The 25,410-nt window shown below is 36.2% G+C and overlaps 3 protein-coding genes across 4 annotated transcripts in view; 2 read left to right on the top strand and 1 right to left on the bottom strand.

The window, feature by feature from the left end:
• The window catches only part of LOC106142831 (uncharacterized), a 192,320-nt gene that overhangs the window by 25,190 nt on the left and 141,720 nt on the right, over positions 1 to 25,410 (top strand). The window lies entirely within an intron of this gene.
• LOC106142784 (uncharacterized) lies at positions 358 to 25,309 on the bottom strand. The gene is made up of 5 exons (XM_013344689.2): positions 25,244 to 25,309; positions 17,417 to 17,533; positions 5,007 to 5,121; positions 628 to 790; positions 358 to 490 (listed from the first exon to the last, which is right to left on the bottom strand). Exons 1-5 carry the CDS (start codon positions 25,307 to 25,309, stop codon positions 358 to 360), a joined length of 594 nt encoding a protein of 197 aa, XP_013200143.1.
• Positions 19,334 to 23,729, top strand: LOC132902087 (dynein axonemal intermediate chain 3). Its single transcript, XM_060945894.1, has 2 exons — positions 19,334 to 19,499; positions 20,413 to 23,729. Exons 1-2 carry the CDS (start codon positions 19,334 to 19,336, stop codon positions 23,727 to 23,729), a joined length of 3,483 nt encoding a protein of 1,160 aa, XP_060801877.1.

Raw genomic sequence — 25,410 nt, 5'->3', positions numbered from 1 at the left:
TTTACTTCATGTTTTACTTCAAGTTTTACTTTTTATAGAGTGCTTTACCGACCACAACACCCTGTATCATGGTAATCGTCTAACAATTTTACCACTATCGTAACGTTACACTTTCGTTGAGTTAACAAGGTCTCTACAGCTAATTGCACATCACAGATGCTCAGCTCACTTCACTAGGTAAAGATTACAATGAATTGTCAAATAATCACTTTACATAAGCCACGCAACACGCCCACCCTTTTCCCGTTCCACTGTAACGTTGGGTGGTGATACATTGTCATCGGCGGTAGCGGGAGCGTCAGCGATTACGGGCGCTTCGCTCACTCGACGCCGAGTGAGCGAGCGGACCGGCTCTCGTCATGTCTTGCAGTCGATTCGAGCGCACACGGCTGCACTGAGTAAAGTAGCAACTGCCAGCGTTATTTGCACGCAAGCTATTACTACCAAGTCGCGGGGCGACGTGACTGAGTCATCTTCTGGAGGGCCATCTCTGTTGGAGAGTGAAAAATTAATTTTAGTTTATTATCATTAATTAGGTTGAAAGCTTATGATATTAAGATCACGTTTCAGGTGTGTTGTCTTGGAAAATCACGCATTCTACTCTTAAGATAAAGTATTATTCCTCACCCATGGTTAAGCCCAGGAGGATCCAGTATAGTTCTACAGCACTGCACAACCAAAGCCAGCAGTAAGCACGCGGCCGCCGCCCACAAAACGCTTGCCGCGCTCGCTCCAGGCCCCGCTCCGCCTGTCACAGCGTTCCAGCCTCGCGATGTATGGATTGACACGGCTGAAACCACACATAAAAAATTAAGATTTTCTTATTTATTCAAATCTTTTTTAAATCCCATTGAACATAAAAACACTTCTTGCCGGTTAAAACCAAGGTCATGCTGGCTCAGGCATTAGTCCTTCGCCTCATTGATTACGCTGATGTGTGTTATCTGGACATAACCGAGGACCAACTTAACAAACTTGAACGACTTCTCAATAATTGCATTAGGTTCATTTTCTGTCTTCGTAAGTACGACCACGTCTCAGATTATCGTTCTCAGCTTAAATGGCTGCCGATCCGTCAACGCAGGAATTTACATATTGTCTGTTCACTTTATAATATTCTCAATAATCCCCTTGCCCCTAATTATCTCAAGTCTAATTTTAACCTTTTAAGTTCCACTCATGAAAGAATCCTGCGTTCTTCTAGTAAGTTGTCTCTTGCAACACCTTCTCACCGTACTAGTTTTCTCTCCAATTCTTTTGCCGTCACTGCGGTCAGACTTTGGAATGCGCTGCCTGAAAACATCAGAAGAGCCCCAAGCCGCGCTAGCTTTAAGTCTCTTGTGTACAAGTTCTACTTGAGTCTTAAGTAAATAATAGTTATATTTGAGTCTCGCTGCTTATATTCCTATATATATATGTACATGTATATATATATATTTATATATCTATTAGTACATTGCATTATATTTGTGTATTTATTATTGTATTCATATATATTTATTTAGTTTTCGTTTCATGTAACATATATAATAATATGTATTATTATAAGTACCAATAGTAAATAATTTATGTTCTGCTTCCCTTTATTTTGCACCCACCTAAAATTCTCTGTTTGACCCAAAGGTTGACTGTTAGATAATGCACTTAGCATTAAGTCCACCCATTGTGCTTTTACAATTGTATTTTGTACAATAAAGGTTAAATAAATAAATAATTATTATTCTGTGAAGAAATGGTCTCATTTTCACTAAGTAATTTTACTGTTAACTACGGAGTAAGAAGTTAAAAAGAAACAAACCTCAATTTTGCCATTAAGGTTGTTTTCTTGTTTAATTTAATTTATCCGCTTAAATACTTAGGCATCTAGCTATTTGTACAAAAGTATTTTTAAATCAGAGAATAAACATTAAAAGTTGCACGATAACATAGCAAATGATGATATTATAAAAAAAAACTACCTATCTTTCATCAAAGTACAGTGGGTCACAAAGAAAAGTATACTATTTTCGTATCACAGACGAATCTAAAGTATAAATTACTATGTGTACTGTACATTTCTAATTGTGATTTCATCTCCTTGGACCAAGAAGATGAAATTTAACGCGAACGAATTTGCGTGCATCAGCTTGTCCAATATAGTTTCATTTCGTTGAAAGTAATATTACCAGACATCAGACATCTTTTTGATGAAGTCATAAAATGATGAATTGTCTGAGTTAGTGCGTTGCCGCATTTTTTAGAATATTTGGGCGTCGGCGGTTTTTATAGACTCCAAGGGAGACGTACCCATAAAACACGATAACGCGTTTTTTTTAAGGGCATCATAGGCTTATCAGACGTGCGATTTTTATATGAGAATTAGCGACTCAGTTCATTTGTTGGTTTAGTATTAACATAAATACATATTGTTATACATATGATGAAATACAAATGGCAACTTCTCTAAAGTTGATATTATTTTGGTCACTCATCACGTCTACATCTCTTGCGGGGTGGATACAACACTCTTGAAAAGACTGACAGGCTACCTTCAGCTGTTTGGCCTAATGATAGAATTGAGATTAAATCAGTGACAGGTTCCCGGCCCATTGCCTTAAAAATAAAATCACAAGTTTACATGCCTATCCCTTAGTCGCCTTTTACGACATCCATTGGAAAGAGATGGCGTGGTCCTATTCTTATTTCTATTGGTGCCGAGAACCACACGGCAGTGTAAGTACCTAATTGAAAGATATTGCAAAAAATCGATAAAGGGGATATTTTTAGACCAACAAAAGATAAATATGTGATTTTTTGGCCATCTGTTTGTTTGTAACCGCATCACGCGAAAACTGTTTTTTTTTTTTAAATTCGTTTGGCTTGATCTAAATTAAAAATTGGTCTATTATTTGGTCTATTATACCATTTTCATAAACCAATACAAGGGGTCAGTGAACTTTTAGTCACATAGATTTAGTTCTACGTCGCGGGGAACTAGTTTTAATTAAACGTATCATCTATACTAATATTATAAAGCTGAAAAGTTTGTTTGTTTGAACGGGCTAATCACAGGAACTACTGGTTCGAATTGAAAAATTATTTTTGCGTTGATAGATCATTTGTCGAGGAAGGCTTTAGGCTATATAACATCACGCTGCAACTATAACGAACAAATAAATAATGGAATATGTGAAAAAAATGGGGAAAATTATTCAACCTTTTGGGCTTCAATGATGCCCAAAATAACTACCTATACCACGCGAACGAAGTCGCGGGCACAGCTAGTTGTTAATAAGGCGAAGAATAATTGTCAAAAAGCAAGTTAAAAGTATGCGAGCTGAGGTTATGTGGGATTTTTACTCGATCAAACGCATCGAGCAAGTAATCACAAATTCGTATGGAATTGCCAATTAGTGCCATGGCGTCACCACTAGATGGCGCTGATCAAATCACATACAAATTTTCGTTTACTTACTTTAAGTTATTTTAAAGTATCACGTGTATGTATTTATCAAACGGGTTCTTTATACGTTCCAGGGAATACTAAGTGGGAAAAATATTTGTCATGCAGCTCGCTAGTTTCACGACTTTGAAGCGTGCGGAACGTAAAAGATTATCATAATCATTACTCGTTTTATGTCTACCCCGCAAGGGATATAGACGTGACCATATGTATGTATGTACGTGTGTATTATTCGTTTTTTTCGCGAATGAAATTTTAAAAGGTGCGATTAAAGTGCACTTTGGTTATTCAAAATTCAAAGTGAAATGAGCAAAGATTACGGTCAATGTTGAATGGATGTCGTAAGAGACGATTAATCCTATAACTATAGATTTGTTAGTAAACATTCATCTTTTGATTCAATATTTGACGGCCTCTGTGGCGCAGCGGTAGTACGCTTGTCTGTGACACCGGAAGTCCCGGGTTCGAATCCCGACCAGGGCATGATGAGAAAATAAGTTTTTCTGATTGGCCTGGATCTTGGATGTTTATCTACCTATATATATTATATGTATTTATTATAAAATATAGTATCGTTGAGTTAGTATCTCGTAACACAAGTCTCAAGAACTTACTTCGAGGCGAACTCAATCTGTGTAATATACCTACATATATTTATCCCGTATATGACCACCGGTCAGACGGGAGTCGCTTCGTATAAAAACCTGATTTACCCAAACCAGGATCATGGTCAAAGGCGTTCCCCGGATTTCTCTAGAGAGAGAAGGAGAGAGAAGAGAAGGAGGAAGAAGAATGATAATTTGCACATAGTTTTGCGCACATAAACTTTTTATAGTCGACATTTCGGCATCAATATCATATGATTTTTATCATTACCATCCGATCTCGATCAAGAGTAATGGTTTAAACATTCTACAAAAGCATAGAACTCATTCATTCATTCATATAATCTCGTCTATATCTCTTGCGGGGTAGAAAGAGCCGACAGAAAAGACTGATAGGCCACGTTCAGCTGTAAGGCTTAATGATAGAATTGAGATTCAAACAGTGACAGGTCGCCAATCCATCGCCTTAAAGTAGAATCCCAAGTTTACAAGCCTAAAACTTTAGTCGCCTTTTACGACATCCGTGGGAAAGAGATGGAGTGGTCCTATTCTTTTTGATATTGGTGCCGTAACTTTTCTTGTGTCGGTGTGGTTTCCACACGGCAAAAATGTTATGTTATTGTAGCGATAGAATTAAAGCTTACTTAATTGAAGGTGAAGCGCAGTCAGAGTAAGAGAAGAGGGAAATGGATCTAAGGTAAAATGCAAGATTTTAATTAATATTTCAGTGTATAGAAGCAAACGGGCACAAAACATAATAACACATTTTTTAAATTTTCTTGTCCGCCGAATTTATGACGGGACGAAGGAATTCCGCGTATGAGTTTTTATACATACGGTTATCCGTTTGCTACTAAAATATAATTTTATTTATTTACAATTATATTATTTACAACTATTAAAATGTGAAAATCCCTATGTTATGTTAATAAAATATTGTTAAAATGTTTAAGGGTTACCTGCAGCTATGACAGTGAGCCCCCCCGCTGGTATCCCCAGCCCCATGTTGAACTTCTGCCTCTCCTCAATGAACGCGACGCTGCCCATAACCATGGCAGATATCCCGCATACTATCTGTAACAAATAATAAAAATTAAACAATATACCTACACAAGCTGTGCCCGCGACTTCATCCGCGTGGAATAGTTATTTTGGGCATTATTGAAGCCCTCAAGGATGAATAATATTCCCCGTTTTTTTCACATTTTCCATTATTTCTTAGCTCCTTATTGTTGCAGCGTGATGTTGTATAGCCTAAAGCCTTCCTCGATAAATGGTCTATTCAACGCAAAAAGAATTTCTCAATTCGAACCTCTCGTAGTTCCTGAGATTATGGCGTTCAAACAAACAAACTCTTCAGGTTTATAATATTATTAGTATACTCGTAGATATGTAGGTACATATAAACAACAGATGACCCGCGCGCGGGCAGCTTTCTTGCGCAGCGTATTGCTATTGCAATACAGCGCGGGAATGCTGCGTGCGTGATAGGAAGTAGGAACCCTTCCTAGGGGTCATAATTATAAAAATTACCTTTTTAGTCTGTAATTTAGAATATATAAATAAATAATATACGGAACAAATTTTACGGAATGAGTTAGCCTCAAAGTTAGTTCGATACTCCTGTTATTAGGTATTAACTCAGCGATACTACATTTTATAATAAATACTTATAAAGATAAATCTACAAAACTAGTGCCAATTAGAAAAATAAACGATTTACATCATGACTCTGGCCGGAATTCGACCCGGGACCTTCTGTATGGCAGACAAGCGTTCTACCACTGCGACACAGAGGCCATACGTGTTACTTATAAGGTAATAAAATAACTAAACAGTTTGTAATATTTAACGACATTTTTAACCGACTTCAAAAAAAGGAGGAGGTTTCTCAATTCGACCGTATATTTTTTTTTGTTTTTTATGTATGTCCGCGGGTAACTTCGTAGTTTATGAACCGATTTTGATAAATTTTTTTTTGTTGGAAAGGCATTATCCCAAGGATAGTCCCATGGTAAGGAAACCAGGATCTGATGGTGGAATCCTGAAGAAATTGTCGTCCGACTTGTGTGTTCCTTAAGGAACATATAAAGACTTTTAAAGCACTATCATTGTCTGTCCTACTTCAAACATCGGATAAAAAGTCACTTAGAACTCAAAGCTTCAATTGGACACGATCGAAACGAAAGCTTGAGGAAAAAGATAGAAAACTTGTATTTTTACAATAAACAAAACAGAAATATGAATCTATAAATAGAAAGGTTGCCCTCGGAGGTTTGCCGTGCGGATGTGCGGGAAAAAAGAAGGATTGGTGGACATTTGGCAAATATTGTCCCGTTCAATAGGTAAACATTTCTTTTCCGAGATTTTCTTGAAATGTTTGAACCTTATTAGAAATGTTTTTCTTAAATTATTAGCGTAAACGGGTGGAGCCGGGAACGAACGATAGTATTGCATAGAATAAAGTGCCGTGTGGTTCCATTAGAAAAATTAATAGGACCACTCCGTCTCTTTCCCACGGATGTCGTAAAAGACGACTAAGGGATAGGCTTATTAACTTGAGATTTGAATTTCAATTCTATCACTAAGCCAAACAGCTGAGCGTGGCCTATCAGTCTTTTCAAAACTGGTAGCTCTGACTACCCGGCTAGGGATACAGACGTGATCATATGTATGTATGTATCATAAAGTAGCCTATTTATTTATGTACATCAAGGAAAAAAAAATAAGAAACGAACCTAAACTAAAGAGGAATTTAGTACAAGGGCACTATTTATTTCTAGAGAAATATCTTCCAGTAGGGCCACGACTGGAAAAATGCAAAGAAAGGCATTGGCTCGTTTACATAATTAATCTATATATATAAAACTCTTCCGTTACTGAGTGACTGACTGACAGACAACGCACAGTCGAAACTACTGGTCGTAGACAGCTGAAATTTGGAATGTAGGTTCCTTGGGATATGTAGGGGAGCACTAAGAAAGGATTTTTGGAAATTCAACCCCCAAGGGGGGGAAAAGGGGTAAAAACGTTTCTATGAAAAATCTTATTCCTTGGGTTTATAAACTTGAAACTTGGCATAAACGCGTACATAGGCAAGTAAATATGTTTGACATTATAAGTTTTTTCAAACTACTCTCCAATCGTGATTTAGGGGGTGCGATTGGGTGACTGATTTATTAACGCACAGCCGAAACCGCTCGGTATAGGAGTCTGAGATTTTGAACAGAGGTTCCTTTAGTAACATAAGTGAGCACTAAGAAGGGATTTTTGAAATGTCAACCCCCAAGGGGGGGAAACGGGATAAACTGAGCCGGGGCTGCGGGAAAGTTCTAACGAGATACCGTGGCCCCGGAACGCAAAGGGCAACTGAAGGAACGAGGTGGGTTTTAGTCAGTAAAAGTCTGACACTCCCTTCCGTTCCACCCAGAGCGGGAGAGGTCATTTGATGATTTCCCATCCTTAAAAAAAAAGACTTTGTATGACAACTTTCAGTCGTCTCTTTAACATACATAATAACATACATAATTATGTACATACATGCATAACATTAATAACATCACGCCTTTAAATCCCTATTTTGTGTTAACACTACCCATACAAACAGCTACGAAATTTGTCCGCATCCATTTTCACCTAAATTCTTAACGTTAATGAGATTTACTTTTTATTATCAGGTCAACCTAATAGCCTCACATGTACGTATAACTTCGTAAGAATTTTCTTTTAACTCCTAACCGTTGAGGAGTTGTACCTTCCATCATCAGCTCATTCACATGGGATGATGACTATCAGACGCAAATACTTAAACAGATCTATGAAATTGACAAAAACGTAATTGCCTGTAAATTTGAGGTTTGCCCTTGATTTCCCTGGAATACCATCATCAGATCCTGACTAGGTAACAACGGGACCAACTTGAAAGTATACTCTACCGAACAAAAAAAGAATCACGTAAATCGGTCCATAAATCTCGGCGTAATCGGTATGCATAAATAAAACACCCGAATTTTATTTTCTATTAACTATCACGAGTTGTCTCGATGCTCGATAGATGGCGTTGGCATCGAGATAGATCGCGCTATGGTTTAGTTACCGTCATTTAGCTAGGTAGCGTAAAATATTTTAATTTATCGTGTAATTTTAGCAGCGCCCCTAGCGGACATACGCGAAACTACATATTACACACTACAAATATTTTGATTTGAAATTATTATTCGTTTGATTCATTAACTTTTAACTTGACTTATTTAACTTATTTTACTCTCTATTTCAGTTAATTTTTGATTTGTTGATTAAATTTGATATTTTTGATAGTGATAGGTGTCGAAGTGTGAGAAGTCTTAAATATTGGTTAGTAAAAAATACGTATCAGTTGCGGAAAGCAGGATGGCACTAAATAGGATGGGATGGGACAGGATAGGACTGGACGGGGCAGGACGGGACACAACAGGTTGGGACGGGACGGAACAGAACGAGAAGAGACGGGACAAGACGGGAGAAGCCATATGAATTTAAACCAAATATAAACATAAAACAGCCCCGCACGATACGGGATAAAAAAATGGGTGAAATTTTATGGCGTATCCTTATAATATAAATACATTTGCGCGGGCGGAGCCGCGGGCAAAAGCTAGTAAGATATAAACATACATTACTCTTCTTTAGGCGATGGGCTGGCAACCTGTCACTATTTGAGTCTCAATTCTATCATAAAGCCAAATAGCTGAACGTGGCCATTCAGTCCTTTCAAGACTGTTGGCTCTGTCTACCCCGCAAGGGATATAGACGTGACCGTGACGTGACATATCCCAAGGAACCTACATTCCAAATTTCAGCTGTCTACGACCAGTAGTTTCGACTGTGCGTTGTCTGTCAGTCAGTCACTCAGTAACGGAAGAGTTTTATATATATAGATTCCTAACTTGTGCTTATTCACATGTTTTCCATTACTTACTTACATTACAAAATTACTTTGGAATAGTGTTAAAACTATTTTATTAACACGAAATCGCAATCGATACAAAAATTTATGTCAATTAATAAGAAACAAACAAAAAAAAAAAAGAATAGGACCACTCCATCTCGTTCCCAAGGATGTTGTAAAGGCGACTAAGGGATTCCACTTGCGACTAAGGCTTACAAATTCGGGATTCATCTTTTAGGCGACGGGCTAGCAACCTGTCTCTATTTGAATCTCAATTCTATCATTAAGCCAAATAGTCTAAATAATCTGTCTACCCCGCAAGGGATAACCCTTACTCTTAGTCCCTTATCTACTACGTCTATATGGACGTGATTATATGTATGTATGTATTAATAAGAAAAAAGTCCATATGTTTTGTGTGATAATGATATATAAACAGACAAATTAATTTGAAGTTGAATTCTCTTAAACATACTTTAATCAATATGACTTCGTAATGTTCCGTTCACCTGAGACATCTACGGTTCAAATAAAGGTACTGATTTATCTTGGATTCATTTGGGTACAGACATCGCGGCTGACATAAATTATGTTAATGTAAGAAACCAACTTCAAAGGAAATCATTTGACTAAGTAATACCACGTAACATCAAAGATATTTTCATTACAAGTTCGCAATGTATGTTTGGGTAATCTTACATACACATACATATGGTCACGTCTATATCCCTTGCGGGGTAGACAGAGTCAACAGTCTTGAAAAGACTGAATGCCCACGTTCAGCTATTTGGCTTAATGATCGAATTGAGATTCAAATAGTGACAGGTTGCTAGCCCATCGCCTAAAAAAGAATCCCAAGTTTGTAAGCCTATCCCTTAGTCGCCTTTTACGACATCCATGGGAAAGAGATGGAGGGGTCCTATTCTTTTTTGTATTGGTGCCGGGAACCACACGGCACTCTTTACGGTAATTGCACGGGTAATCTTTGAATTCAATTTTGAAGCTCACATTTTACTTAGTTTGGGCAGCTGAGTTTATCTGTGTAACTTGTTGTATGCATGTGTGATTGATAATAAATTAAATTTTAGAAATCCTTTATGTGTGTTAATATTAAAGTACATATATATATACATAGTCACATCTATATCCCTCGCGGGATAGACAGAGCCAATAGTCTTGAAGGACTGAAAGGCTGCTGTTCAGCTGTTAGGCTTTATAATAGAATTGCGATTCTTATATTGACCCTTCGCCTAAAAGAAGAATCTCAAGTTAATAAGCCTATTGCTTAGTCGCCTTTTACGACCTTCATGGGTGCTGGGAACCACACGGCACTAAGATTAAGGTATAATTAGATTTATGATTTATTAACTCTTTAAGCCAGACGTGTCTTTAGTGTAACATGATGAACATATAAACTAAAAATTCACATATATGCCATATAAATAATTTATAAGTAATTTCTAGATAAAAAGAAAATGTAAAGGGTGGACAACCCTTATCACTGAGGGGTATGAAAAATAGATGTTGGCCAATTCTCAGACCTACTGAATATGCTTAGAAAATTTCATGAGAATCGGTCAAGCCGTTTCGGAAGAGTACGGGACGAACATAGTGACACGAGAATTTTATAAATAAGATTTTACCACAATATCTTCTGCTTTGGACGCGATCAGGCAATATTTCAGATTCAGATCATACAAGAAAGAGAAAGTACACTCTGCGATGAGAGAGAGAGAGACGAAAAGTTGCATAATAAACGTGTACCAATCATTTCAATTTGTGAAATATTTAACTACAGGAACGGATAAAAGCTTCATGAATATTTAAACTCGTCAAGTAGAGCGCAATGTGACTGTCAAAACATTATGGAAATATATATAGACTTGTAGGTACATACATACATACATATAATCAAGTCTGTATCCCATGCGGGGTAGACAGAGCCCACAGTCTTGATGAGACTGATAGGCCACGTTCAGCTGTTTGGCTTGATGATAGAATTGAGATTCAAATAGTGGCAAGTTGTAAGCCTGTTGCCTAAAAGAAGAATCCCAAGTTTATAAGCATATCCCTTAGTCGCATTTTACGACATTTACGGGGAAAGAGATGGAGTGGTCCTAATCTTCGTGTGCCGGGAACCACACGGCACATATACATATATAGACTTGTTCTGAGCTGATTTGTGACTACGTGTAATTTGACTTTCATAATTTAAAGCGCTTTATAAACAGGACTCGGACAGCTGAAGTTTCGCCAACTAATAGAGCTGAAGGCAAAAGAAATTGCTAGTAGAAACATAGCTCCATACCACGGCTTTGCTTTTGGGCTAAAGGGCTTTTCTTAAAGTACTCATCCTCTTCGTGTTGATCCCGAATACGTCATTCTAGATTCGACTTTAGTATTACCTTTCGATAGTCCACTATTGATAAGCAGCTTGGGTAGTCGAATCGGTAAGATGCCCAGTTAAATGCGTGATGCGCAGAAAGGCACAGGGTCAAATCCCACCACGGCCATTTACCAACGACTATTTCCAAAGTTATGTACATTAGTTTGAATACTAACCGATGCTCTTAAGGGAAGGGAAATTGTCGTGAGGAAACATGCATGGGTAGATATTCAACAGTCTTGAAGGGACTGATAGGCCACGTTCAGCTGTTTGGCTTTATGATTGAGATTCAAGTAGTGACAGGTTGCTAGCCCATCGTCTAAAAGAAGAATCCCAACTTTTTTCATTGACAATATTAGTGTCGTCTAGATGAATCACAGCTTTTTCAAATAAGTGTTTTGAGAGAAAATATCTTATTAAATTGAAGACAAGCCTGTCAATGAGTGATAAACATGCATTCAGAAGTTTCGGGAATAACTTGGCAAACAACATATAACAATATTGATAACCCGACGTTTGAGTTCCACTTATTAATTTAATTAATACAGACGCCTCTGTTTCTCGTCACATGTCTATGTTTCCAGGCTTCTTGCTTTTGCTGTGACAAATACAGGGTGAAATTTAATTGATTGGCGCGCTTTTGTATATCGGAACTTATGATTTAAAGTAGACTCTCTATTTATTCATAAATCTATAGTTGTTGACGCTCCTATCCCTATTTGTGCCGCATTAACCGATGTCCGATTGTGTTTTTTTTTACTTTTTAATTTTCGAATTATAGTCAAATTTTATTCAAAACCAGCTCCATATTTTTATTTTAAATATCCCAAAAATAATAAGCGTCACTTCAAGACAATATTATAGATATCCAAACATAAATCCAAAAAAAAACCAACGAGTTTTTATTTCTTTACTGTTGTCAATAGATGTTCTTTGTTTATAGAATCATCATCACGTCGTACTTTCATTGTTTTGTTAATTAATAAGGAATTGACTGGCATTGTATGTATCATACAGTGCTGGGCAGTTTCAAAACAATAGCTCTTGTCAGGTCGATTCTTTTCTGAGACTAGTGTCCTGTCTACTCTGTAAGGTATGAAAAGGTGAAGTTTGTTGGTTGTAATAACTTCTTCCCAATTATTTAATATTATAAACATGCAGTGCAGTGTACATCTTTTTTTATTCAAGGATTTATTATGAAAAACATTCAGTGACATTATATACATATTATAAAATCTTCTCTAGTATCAGCACACAATAAAAGATCAATATAAGTTAATTATTTTAATACACATGAATTATTAATAATTCTGTGTTTATAAGTTTTCAAAGATAGATAAATCGTTAAGTTGTAAAATTGTATAACTCTATATCATTTCCAAAAAAAACCGTTATACAATTTAGGGCCAGATAATATTCTCCTTTTGGTATAATGGGGCTATAAAGACATTATTCATTAAAGAATTATGCATCCAAAGTTTTGGGGCTGTTGCCAAAATATAAATAAATGCGGGTAAAACAAATAACAGGGTAAGTTTGTGACTGTTTGTTGCTATTTAGTCGTTAGTTGTTAGTTAGGAGTTTATGGACATATCGCAATCTCCTGAGAGTTGGTATAAAAAATAAGTAACGGTTGGGATAATGAGGAAAAGGATTTTCCCTCTGATATCAATAATTAGGTTTCCTTATGATGTTTATTACATTACGCGAATGGAGCCTCGGGTAAAAACTAGTCTAAATATATAAATGCCCTACACTAACAGACCCATTGAATAAAACACAACGCACGACCCAACCAGCTGAGTCTAGAGATTTAAAAATTGGCATGTAGATAGGACCCTTATGTGGTATATGGTTTCACTAAGAAAGGATTTCCCAAAACTCCCTCGGGAGCGGAAATTAGCAGGGCCTTTTGTTTCACGGGGCGGAGCCTCAGACAATTTGGACATACTCTAATTTAATAGAAATGCCATATTGTATTTGAAAAATACATACATATTATCGCTGCGTAATATAACATTTGAAGAAGGAAAAATACATGAATCTGAATATCATACATATAATTATACGTACATATAGTCAGGTCTATATCCCTTGCGAGACAGAGTCAACAGTCTTGAAAAGACTGAAAGACCACGTTCAGATATATGGCATTAAAATGGAATTGAGATTCAAATAATGGCAGGTTGCTAGCCCATCGCTTACAATAAGAATTCCAAGTTTATTAGACTATCCACGTGAAAGATACGGAGTGTTTCTAGTAGTGCCGTGTGGTTCCCGGCACCAATACAAAAAAAGGACCACTCCATCTCTTTCCCATAGATGTCGTAAAAGGCGACTAAGGGATAGACTTATAAAATTGCGATCAACCTGTCACTATTTGAACTCAATTCCATCATTAAGCCGAGCAGCTGAACGTGGCCATTCAGTCTTTTCGGGACTGTTGGCTCTGTCTACCCATTAGGGGTTAAGACGTGACTATATGTAGGTATGTATATATGTGTTTCTATTCTGCAGTTCTAGAAACCACACAGAACAAATCCATTTATTTGAAAAATAACTGCCTGTAAAGGCAATGAATGGGCTCTAAGTTTGTGAATGAGGTTTGTTTAGTCATTTGTTTCGAAGTTAAGGGACGCCTGTGTCGGCTAGGAGATTGCTAGATTATGGAAATGTCGCAATCTCCCGTGTCTTGGGTAGACAGGTAGGTACTAAAATGAGCTGGGGTCGTTGAACTTTGTGAATAATGAAGATGGAGAGTACGAACGGGTTGATATCGAGTGACAGAATTAAGTGAGAGATCCTACATATTCAAATTTCGAACAGTAAAAAAGATAAAGGATTAAAAAATAAGATAATGTTGTAATGGGAAAAAATATTAGGACAGATTAATAACCCCCAAAAGTTATAGATATTATTTGTTATCTATATTATAATATATATGTTATATACATATATGTATATATATATATATGTATATATATAGATATATATATATATATATAACATATAACATATATATATATATATATATATATATATATATATATATATATATATATTGCCGTGTGGTTCCCGGCACGAATAAATAAAAGAATAGACCACTCTAACTTGTTCCCATGGATGTCGTAAAAGCGGCGACTAAGAGATAGGCTTATAAACTTGGGATTCTTCTTTTAGGCGATGGGCTAGCATCCTGTCACTATTTGAATGTCAATTCTATCATTAAGCCAAATAGCTAAACGTTGCCTATCAGTCTTTTCGCCTGTTGGCTCTGTCTACCCCACAAGGGATATAGAAGTGATTATATGTATGTATGTTATTTATAACTCTTGGGGGTTTTTAAGGCAAAGGAATTTCTGTCTGTCTATTTGTATTCGTATCACGCGAAAACTATTGCTTCTATCTGAATGCGGTTTTGCTGAGATGTGTTTGGCTTAGCTAACTTTAAACTGATAGGTATCTCCTTTTCGGGTTAGCTTTTTTATCGAGATTCAGTTTACGGCAGACAAAGTCGCGGGCAACCGCTTATTGAAAGCAACATTGATGTCATATTCATTATTCACTTATTTTGCGCAATTTCTAACATCACTTAATAATTATTGTAATAAATAAATTACTTAAAATGAGTTTACTGCCGCTTCCAAAATCGTCAAGGCAGAAGAAGCGGTAACAAACTGCACTACAGCATTATCTTCAATAACGTTAATTTCACTATATGCACATATCCTTAAGATCAAGTCTTTAAAGTCTACACCGACAAGGCATTCCTTCATCAGCGTAAACATGTGTATTCGTGCATAATTAACATTTGATTAACACTCGACACCGCTGCCTCAAGACAATTGTTGTTACAACGTTTTGACAGCTAAGACAGGAATATCCTATCCTATCCAATATTATGTTAATGCAACAGCAATCTGAATAATTTAAGATAGGTAATGGAATCGTCTTATTGTATTTAAAACAATTCGTTAGCCGAACTTAGGCCTCGCGAATACTTATATATTTTTTTTAAATTGTGAATATGTCAAAATGTACTGAACCGATTTTGATGCCCCTCAATCTCAAAAATTCTATAGATACTAAATGTGTTTTAAATTTCACTAAAATCAAAGTAACGGTTCGAAAGTTAACGCGTTACAAAAATATATATAAAAATGTATATTTGGGCCAAGTTTATTGGTAAATATTATTTCTATACGAGCAGGAACGTTGTGTCGTCATTTTGCGTTGCATTCAGTTTTCTGCTCAGTCATAAAACTGTCAGATGGGAATCGCTTCGTGTGAAAACCTGACTCATCCAATCCATGATCCATGGTCTAAGGCATACCCCGGGCTCCTTTCCAGAGTGGTGAATATGCAACCGGGACTAAATCCGGGAGGAAGTAGAGTAATATATTTATTATTCTCCTGATAAGAAAGTCAATGTACCAAAAATGATGCAATAACTCTCGGTTACATTTTGATAAGTTTGGCAGAGATTGGCTAAACTCAGCCTCCTAAGGTTGACTGGAAGAGATTGCTTTAGCGATAAGTCCGTCTTTGTACCTCATTAGGTAACTACCTGTGTTTTTTTTTGTTTTTCTTTTTTTTATGGTGCAATAAAGGAGGGTTATAGTACCAACCTATGAGGTAATTTTTTTTGTGGAAATTCTCCCGTAATGGAAAAAATCTGGCTTTACATAAAAAATAACATTATTCTTACCAAGCAAGCGTTTGATGTTTGTCTTAGTAACTTTCCGTCATATATCATGCAGCGAGTTTTCCTTGAGATGGTAAGTCGCGATCATTTTTCTAAGAAATTTTAACGATACGAAAATGTTTTATCAAAATATGGTAATGTTACATTTTTCTAAACAAGCGTTTCATGAAAGTATCGTAGCTTATTTAGAAAAATCCGTTCCGGGAAGTTGTTGATCGATTGTGTAAGAAAGAGTCTTACTTCTCGTTTTTGCTTTGCAATGCGAATTCGCTAACTTTTTAGTTCACTACCTTCATTTTATTTGTTAGTTTTGATAATCGCTGTTTTCTCAGTAAGTGAAATACCATTGTATTTTTTTATGAGAAATAAAGTTCTTAGAGATCTTAGAAATTGAGGGTTATTCAGTAAAGACACTGATTTTTTTGTAGCCTTGTGGTTCCCGGCACCAATAGAAAAAAAAAGGAATAGGACCACTCCACTTCTTTCCTATGAATGTCGTAAAAGGCGACAAAGGGAGAGGATTATAAACTTGGGATTCTTCTTTTAAGACACTGTCAAGAGTCACCTAGACCACTTTAATACATGGAAATTCCCACGGAAGCAAAACCCCATATAAGTCTAGTATTCTATAATTATGCAAACCTTATCACACTGTTGCTTGCAAGGCTTCAAGTAATAGAGTCGTATGACGTCATTAACTCACATAATTAACCCAGCTTTAGGGCTGTTCTCTTGTTATTACAATAAATGACCTATTAACAAGATACCCAGGCTTTACTCGGGTTTTCTAAGATAGTCTCAATGTGAAATAGGAAAAGGACCCTGAATAATAATATTGCCGTGTGGTTTATACGTAGGTACGTATGGTATATATAAGCACGTCTTTTAACCTTACGAGGTAGACAAAGCCAATAGGCTCGAAATGTGTGAAAGGAAGGTTTTAGCTGTATGGCATTTTGATGGAATTGAGATTCAAATAGTGACAGGTTGCTTGACCGTCTCCTAAGAGAAGAATCCAAAGTGTCGTGTGGTTCCCGGCACCATTGCAAGAATAGCACCACTCCATCTCTTTCCCACGGATGTCTTAAAAGGCGACTAAGGGATAGGCTTATAAACTTGGGATTCCTCTTTTAGGCGATCGGCTAGCAACCTGTCACTATTTGAATCTCAATTCTATCACTAAGCCTAACAGCTGAGCGTGGCCTATCAGTCTTTTCAAGACTGGTGGCTCTGTCTACCCCGCTAGGAATATAGACGTGATCATATGTATGTATTAATTAATTATTAAATTAATTTAATTAATCATTATTTATTGCGTTATTAAAATAATTGAATTTAGTGATAAAATTACCTGTAACACTCTCAATCGTAGCACGACCGCCAACGGGTAGTTCAGAGCGTGACGGAAGATCGTGCCATCTCTCTCCGTTAGAGGAGCGGCCGACTCCTTCCTTCGGGACAGAGCTGCCTGGAAGAAAAAAATAATTATTTTGGCAGAATCTAAACATATCACGTCTCTATCCCTTACGGGGTAGACAGAGAAAATAGTCAAACGATCCAAGGGCTATTTTAAGCTGAATGACATTGAGATTCCGAATCCAGTAATAGGTATTAACAGCTTGCTCTTAGCTTAACCAATAAAAAAAGAAAGGGAACACTCCATAGTCCCATGGATGTTGTAAAAGGAGACTAAGGTATATACTAACAGAACCTGGGATTCTTCTTTTAGGCGATGGGCTAGCAACCTGCCACTATTTTAATCTCAATTCTATCATTAAGCCAAATAGGTAAATGAGCCCTATCAGTCTTTTCAAGACTGTTGGCTCTGTAGACAGAGATTAATCACGTTTATATCCCTTGCGGGGTAGACCCCGCAAGGGATATAAACGTGATTATATGTATGTATGTGCTTATTTGCCGAGTCATATGATAACGCTAGGTTTATCTGCAAAGGTTGCGGAGGTCAGATAGGTGTCGCTTCGTGTAAAAACCTGACTCACCCAATTCAGGATCCATATCCAAAGGCATACCCTGGGTTCCTCTCCAGAGAGGTGAGGATGCAACCGGGACTAAAAGCCAGGAGGAAGAAGAATTTTTCAAAGTTAATAAATATTTATAGTGTAAACGGACTACATTATGTGTATTTCATTCCCTTCTATCGCGTAAAAGGGTAATATTTTATGGAAATCCTGATATGGGCATTTATACCGCGTTCGGGTAGGCGTTCGCTTATGGAGCTAATAAATAAACGGTTCCAGAATAATTTTGGTTTTATCTGGATTGAATTAAATACTGTTTACGAAAAAATTGTTTTTTTTTAAAACATCATTTTTATTTTTAAAGAAAAAACCGTCAGAAATTAGCAGTTTTTATAAGGAATTCTCAAACTCGCGACAAACATTACCGTTGCTGGGAGTTGTGTATGTAACAACCGTCTTTATTCATCAAGGGGAAGACAGAGTCAAAAGTCACAACACATAAAGGTTACATTTGGCGTATTTAGAGATAGTGACATCCCAATCCCGACTTTATATAATAAATGCCACAGTATGTTAGTTTGTTTGTTACCACTTCAAGTGTTATCTACATATGATGATGATGGGATTTGTGAAAAATCTGAATTATTTTTTCTATAGGTGGCGCTAAATTCGCGCGGGCGATAAGGTTCGAGTAAAAACTAATTACTAATGTTTTGTCAAGGAATTTTGCTAAAAGCTTCGTTCTCGTGAGAATTTGCAGAAAAAAGTAACTAAAGCAAGTAAAGTTACTCCTGAAGGAAGGTTTGTTCTATATCAGTGTCAAATTTCATTGCAAAAATTCAAAATCGGCCCTGATGTTTTTTTGAGTTTATTCGTCTTTCTTTTCTCTCTATATTATAAGTATAAATGGAATTGACTGTACAAAGCCCTCTTGTACCAAGTGGTACCAGGATACCTTGTGTTGATCTTTTAATACGCATGCGCAATAAAATCGGTCAAAACAAAACAATGTTCACAGTTGATATTTCTTCCTTCTACCACGTCAATTTACAAATTTAAATTCACGAGTTAATGTAATTTGCTCATTTATTAACTGGAATAATTACAGGTGAACTTAATATGACATAATAGCTTGAATAATGGCGTCCAATTAACAAGTAAATATTGATGGAATCAATCATATGATTGAAACTTTTAATGAAACGGTTTAAAAATATGCTTTTATATAATTTTGAGTAGAAAATCTTATTTTTTCTTTTGGTATATTGATAAGAGAAGTAAATATTAAAATGAGTAGTGATACAGGAAGTGAAAGTGAAAATGAACAGACAAAAGAATTGGAGAAGAAGGTTACTTCTTCATCAGAATCCAGTTACGATGAAGTTGAACAAGATAAAGAAGCGGAAGAAAAAGAGGAATTTAAAGAACAAAAGAGACCGTCATTATTGGGTTTAGGTAAGTATCATATAAACACATCCTTACATTGTAAATGTGAAAGTGTGTTTGTTTGTTGGTCTTTCACCTCAAAACCACTAACAGTATGGAGTGCGTAGAGTATTTTTACGCAGGCGGAGTCACGGGTTAAAGCTAGTAGTAAATATATTTATCGCTTAACACATTAGGATTCTTCTTTTAATTAGGTACTATCTGTGAAGAGTCACAAGACTCAAAAACTATGGTCTCTGCCTACCCCATGAGGGATAAAAACTAGTGTTTGTTGAAAAATGTAAACTAACGTGCTGTCTATAGTGACTTTGTTAATCCAATAACAGAGAATGAAATTTGCTATAATGAGAGAGCAAACTGAATTTTGTGAGATTTGATTTATTTTGTTCAGCACTTGCTATTCATATTAAAACCTTGGAATTGAATCGGTATAGTCTCACGCGGTGAGGATAATGTATGCATGTATTCTGAGTTCAGTGGGATGAGATTGTGAAATTCTGTCTCATGAGTGTCTTAACCTAAGACACTAGGTATAGGACAGAATTTCAATATTTTCCTTATCACATAGTGTGCTATAAAAATTCAATACAATAACTTTGTTTTTACTTCGAGTTGTGTCTTGGTTTGATCTAAAATTTCAAAACAAATATCTGCGTTTAGCAATTTCGATAATGTATCTTAAGAATGATGAAAGAATTTCAAAGGTCGGTTTGGTATATACCTGCCTTAAACATACAAACTCACAAACTCTTTCCTTTTTATAATATTAATGTAGATGAATATTGAAAACTTTTTGGTTTTACATGAAAAAAAGTAATTGAAGTTTGGAAACCTGACATTAGACTGAAAATAATTTATTTGTAAACATCGCAGATTTCAAAACTGAAATAATAGTATTACTGTATATTGTGTTTGGTTTCAGTTAAATCTGTAAGAGCCAAAATGACGACTCCACCGCAACAACCCCGCAGAAAACGATTTATACCGAAATATGAAGTCGAAGGAGTCTATAAGGTGGTGTTAGGCGAAGAAACCCAAATCCAAGTGGAAATTGTTATCGGGACTCATGTGAGTTCCCAGTACCCATGGAAATTCGTCAGTAAAGCTAAAATAATGGAAACTATTGAAATAGGCGGGGAACTATCAGAGTTTTTCTTTATAAAAGATCAAATCGAAGAATATCCAGAAGAAGAGTTGCTTTTAGGATACATTGCCGATGAGTCTAAAGACGTTGACGAATTTTATGTTTGCTGCACCTTAGAAGCTAGAGATCATTGCAAGCAACAGTCTGATAGATTCATAAGGCGTCAAGAGAAGAAGTTAGAAAAAGCAGTGCAAAAGAAACCTCGGCCATGGAAAAGTTTGGGAAGTGAAAAAGAAATATTGGAGCTTTTACCTGTCAATACAAGACCTTTGATGGAAATGGAGGTAAAGGCAAAATATCCCCGAGCAACACATCCGTTCTCATTTAAAGTAAGAGATACAAATTCCTGTCGAGATGGCTATATTGAACTGACACCTTATAGACAAAAGTTTTATAACGTATTCAGATGTCGTGTAGATTGCAGTGTACAAGTTGCACCAGCTTTGGCATCTAGACCAGCTCAAACAGAACTTAGATACCCACAAAATATGTGGACCCAATCAATTGCTGACGCTTTAGGGAAAGTAGAAGATACTGAAGCTGGTGGTGATACAGGTCAAGGTGGTGGGGGCGACGGAGATGGAGAATTTGGTGATGAAAAAGCAGAAGGAAAGAGCTCTGATGAAGACGAAGATGAAGTAGTGAAGGAACCTCCAGACGAAGTGGGACTAAGAGCTTATAAAGCTGCCCTACAACGTATGAGGCGACCATCATATATAAAAATGATCAATGGTTTTATGTCTTCTATAAGTAATGAAGTTAATTCGATTGTAGAATTGAATACAGTCATGGATATATACTGTAATGATTATCCTAATCTAGTTGCAGTTAAAACTACTGATACTTATGATTCTATGACATTTGAAGAATACGTATGCTTTACCGATGTGCGAGCTAAAGACAAATATGTTTCATCTGCAGTTTTCCATCCAATGTGGTCAGGGATTGTAGCTATTTCCTACGCTGATGGGTCACCAACTGTCATGAAAACATTAAGCACTCGTCCTGATCCAATCCAGAGAGCAGTATATGGACTAAATCCAGTGATGATATGGAGTCACATTGACAGTCTAATACCGAAACTTTATTTAGAATCACCTCGCGAAGTAAAAGTTCTTTCATTTTGCCCTTTTAATGAAAACATATTGGTAGCTGGCTGTATTAATGGTCAAATTGTCGTATGGGATCTTACCAATAAATTAGAGAATGTCGAAAAGATCGAAGTATTGAGCGAAAAGCGTGAAAAATATCGCATTGCCATGAATGCGCATATGGAATGGATGAAGTCAGTTCAAGATAATGCTGTTGTGCAAGCTACCGTATTAAGTAATTTAATAACCAGCCATTACGGCGCTGTTACGGCCATAGAGTGGCTGTCACCAAATTTCGCTATAAGTCCTACGGGAAAATTGACAATGGCACCAAACAAAAAGAAATCAACCATGCTCTTTACAGGTTCTGAAGACGGTACAATCTTAGTGTGGAATTTGTCTGTTGAAAACATTACCCTATTCGAAGGGAAAAAGGTTAAAAAATCTAAAAGAGTGTTAAAGAGACCATCGGGACTATTGGTCGATATTTCACCATTGAAAATATTAGATCGTATTTTGCAACCTTGTTACAAAATATTGCTAGCTGTGGCCGGGCAGCCACAAATTTTAAACTTGCAAACTTTTGGTATGGATTATCCTCCAGTAAAATATAATTATGTGCCAAAAAATACAGGTACTGGAAGAAAATATTTTACATGTGAAATCATCCCTCAAACTGAGGACGACATGAACCATAATATATACTGTGGCTCGCAACATGGTGAGATGAGAAAAGTGGAATACGAGGGTCATGAATTTAATACTGGCGAACTTGTCAATTCTGAATATGTTAATATTAAGTATAGCTGTTACATACACGATGGTATAATATCATGCACCAAACGAAATCCTTTCATTAATCAATTGACACTTACCGTAGGAGGAAAAATTTTCGCTATTTGGTCAGAAAAACTGGACAATCGGCCACTTGTATGGAAACAACGTCCATATTGTTTGACAGACGCAGCTTGGTCCTTATACAAACCTAGTGTAATATTTATTGCTACGTCCGAAGGTAGTCTTGAAACCTGGGATCTGTTGCTAAGGAGTGATAAACCTATATCTGTACAAACACTATCAGGGACAATGCTAACCGGTGTAAGTCTTCATACCTTACCACTAGAAAAAAATTTGATCGGTGTAAGTGACGCCAACGGATCATTCAAAATGTTTTTAGATCCACCCATATTTATGCTTGAAAATCCAATGTATTGCGCGCGAATGGAAAGTATGATTAATAGAGAGTTAAAAGTGATGTTGACATTTATAAAATGGCAAGACGAATGGATGAAAAATAATCCACAGATTTTGATTGAAATGAAAAGGAAAGAAGGTTTATTACTTGCTGAAAAGGAAGAACAAAAACGCAGAGACCGAGAAGAGGAAGAGCAAAGATTAGAAGAAGAAGCAGAAAAGAGGAGGCTAGAGAGAATGAAAGTTATCGGGCCCGAGGAGAAATGGCAAATGATTATACAAAAACTAATAGAAAGAACAATTGCTGTCAAGAAGAGAATAAATAGAGCAGAATTGATCGAACACGAGAAACCGCTAAGAGAGTTAGAGGCCCAAAGACTAGAGAAAGAAAGAAGAATGCTTGATATTATGAAAAATCAGAAAACGATTTTCAACGATACTGTTGCGATTCTCTTTCCTGAAGCTATTAAAAAGAAGGCTAAAGTTAAAAAGAGTCTTTTATCGGATAATAAGGAAGTTTTAAAAAATGAATATATGGAGGACTATGCGTATTTGAAAAAGACTGCGCATGGTACTGTTAAAGAGAATCCTTATAAGGTGCCTTTCTCTTGGGATGCTACATTAGCTGAAGGCAAAGACAGACGGAATGCATTGACAGCTTATGTTGATTTTATAAACATGCACAGAATGAGAATAGAAGAGACGAGCCGAGAGACGTCGGCAGTTAAAGTTGCGTCTAAGAAAAAACTGAAGCTGGATTCGAAGTCTGAACCTTTAGTAGAGATGGGGTCGCTGTCAACGATATCATAATGAATGAATGGTCAAACTTATAACGTTCGGAATGCGACTAAGTATTTTATATATGAATCTGGTCATTATAGTGTGTGTTATAGATTTAAACAGGTATATGATAAGCTGTTGTGTGACGCTGCGGATGGCTTTTCTAATTGATCCTGATCCGCGGTTTATAGTTTGTGTCCTGTTAATTAGCTTTGACGATCTAATTACAGTCTATAATATTATTATTTTTATATTTTATTTGAATAATTAATGAATATGTACATAATTTAATATTGCTCGATCTGATTCCTGTAAAATTATGTTGAATATTTATAGTTTCAATAATAAAAATATAATTGTAAATTTCGTTTTTTATTTTGTATTAAAAAATTTAGGCTCCTACTAAATCAAAAAAGTATCACTTGCATACTACTAAATGTTACTATAACGTAACAGGAATATGCAGAGATCAGACGAGAGTAACTTCGTGTAAAAACCTGAATTACTCTGTCAAGGATACAAACTTATTTTACTATACGTACATTCTCATCACATCTCCACTTTTTGTACGAATCTCGTCTCACACAATTACCTAACTTTGTAATGTCTTGAAGGCAGCTGTTCTTTTCGTTAGAACTTAACAAATTGAATTCAGATAAGTAAGTATTTTAGGAAATAGGTCGCCTTGCGTCCTACGTCCGAACTTAGTAAAAGTTCTATTTTCGAATTCAGATACAGTAAAAAACAAGTTTATTTAAAAATTTATTATGCTTCTTCTAAACACTTGGTACTCAGATGGATTTAAATGTTTAAATATTAATAATTATTCAGACCATATTGTTAACACTATTTACTACAAATAAAATTAAATTGAAATTGGACTTTTATTTGCATTTGTAAATAATCATTCAAATAAGAAAAATATCAAAGAGAAGAAGATCCTTCTTACCAAGGCTTAACCCAGGAATCAAATCCAGAACTTGTTTGTGAAATACTGTAAGTAATTATTTAGAACTATGTCATATAGTCATTAAGAGAACGGCTTATACATAAATAGGTACGTTAATATAATTACATTTGTATCCTATACGGGGTAGAAAGAGTAAACAGCCTGGAAATGACTATGGCTTAATGGTGGATTTAAAATTCAAATAGTGGCAGACTGATAACTATATACATACATATGGTCACGTCTATATCCCTTGTAGGGTAGACGGAGCCAACAGTCCTGAAAAGACTGATAGGCCACGCTCAGCTATTTGGCTTAGTGATAGAATTGAAATTCAAATAGTGACAGGTTGCTAGCCCATCGCTTAAAAAAAGAATCGCGAGTTTGTAAGCCTATCCCTTAGTCGCATTGATATTGATATCCCTTGGTCGCATTGATAACTCATCGATTAAAACTTATAATTAAAAGCCGCCTGTCACTGTCTGAATCTCAATTCCATTATTAAGACATGCAGCAGACTATGGCCTTTGAATCTTCTTCAGACTATTGGCTCTGTCTCCCCGTAAGACGTGATACTTATATGTAGAAAACTTACCACATTAAGCTCCTCCATGTCGTCGTCACAGGTGAAGGGCGGGGTCACACATAGTTTGCGCTTCATAAGTGCAGATTTTGTATTCTACAAAATAACGACTAACATGTGGGTGGTATCTGAAAAAAAAAACCGTTATTGTTAATTACACACATACATATGGTCACGTC

The sequence above is a fragment of the Amyelois transitella genome, chromosome 9, assembly GCF_032362555.1.
Source record: "Amyelois transitella isolate CPQ chromosome 9, ilAmyTran1.1, whole genome shotgun sequence".
NCBI classification, from domain to species: Eukaryota; Metazoa; Arthropoda; class Insecta; order Lepidoptera; family Pyralidae; genus Amyelois; species Amyelois transitella.
The sequence above is the reverse complement of the archived record's forward strand: the minus strand, read 5'-3'. Positions and strand labels throughout refer to the sequence as shown.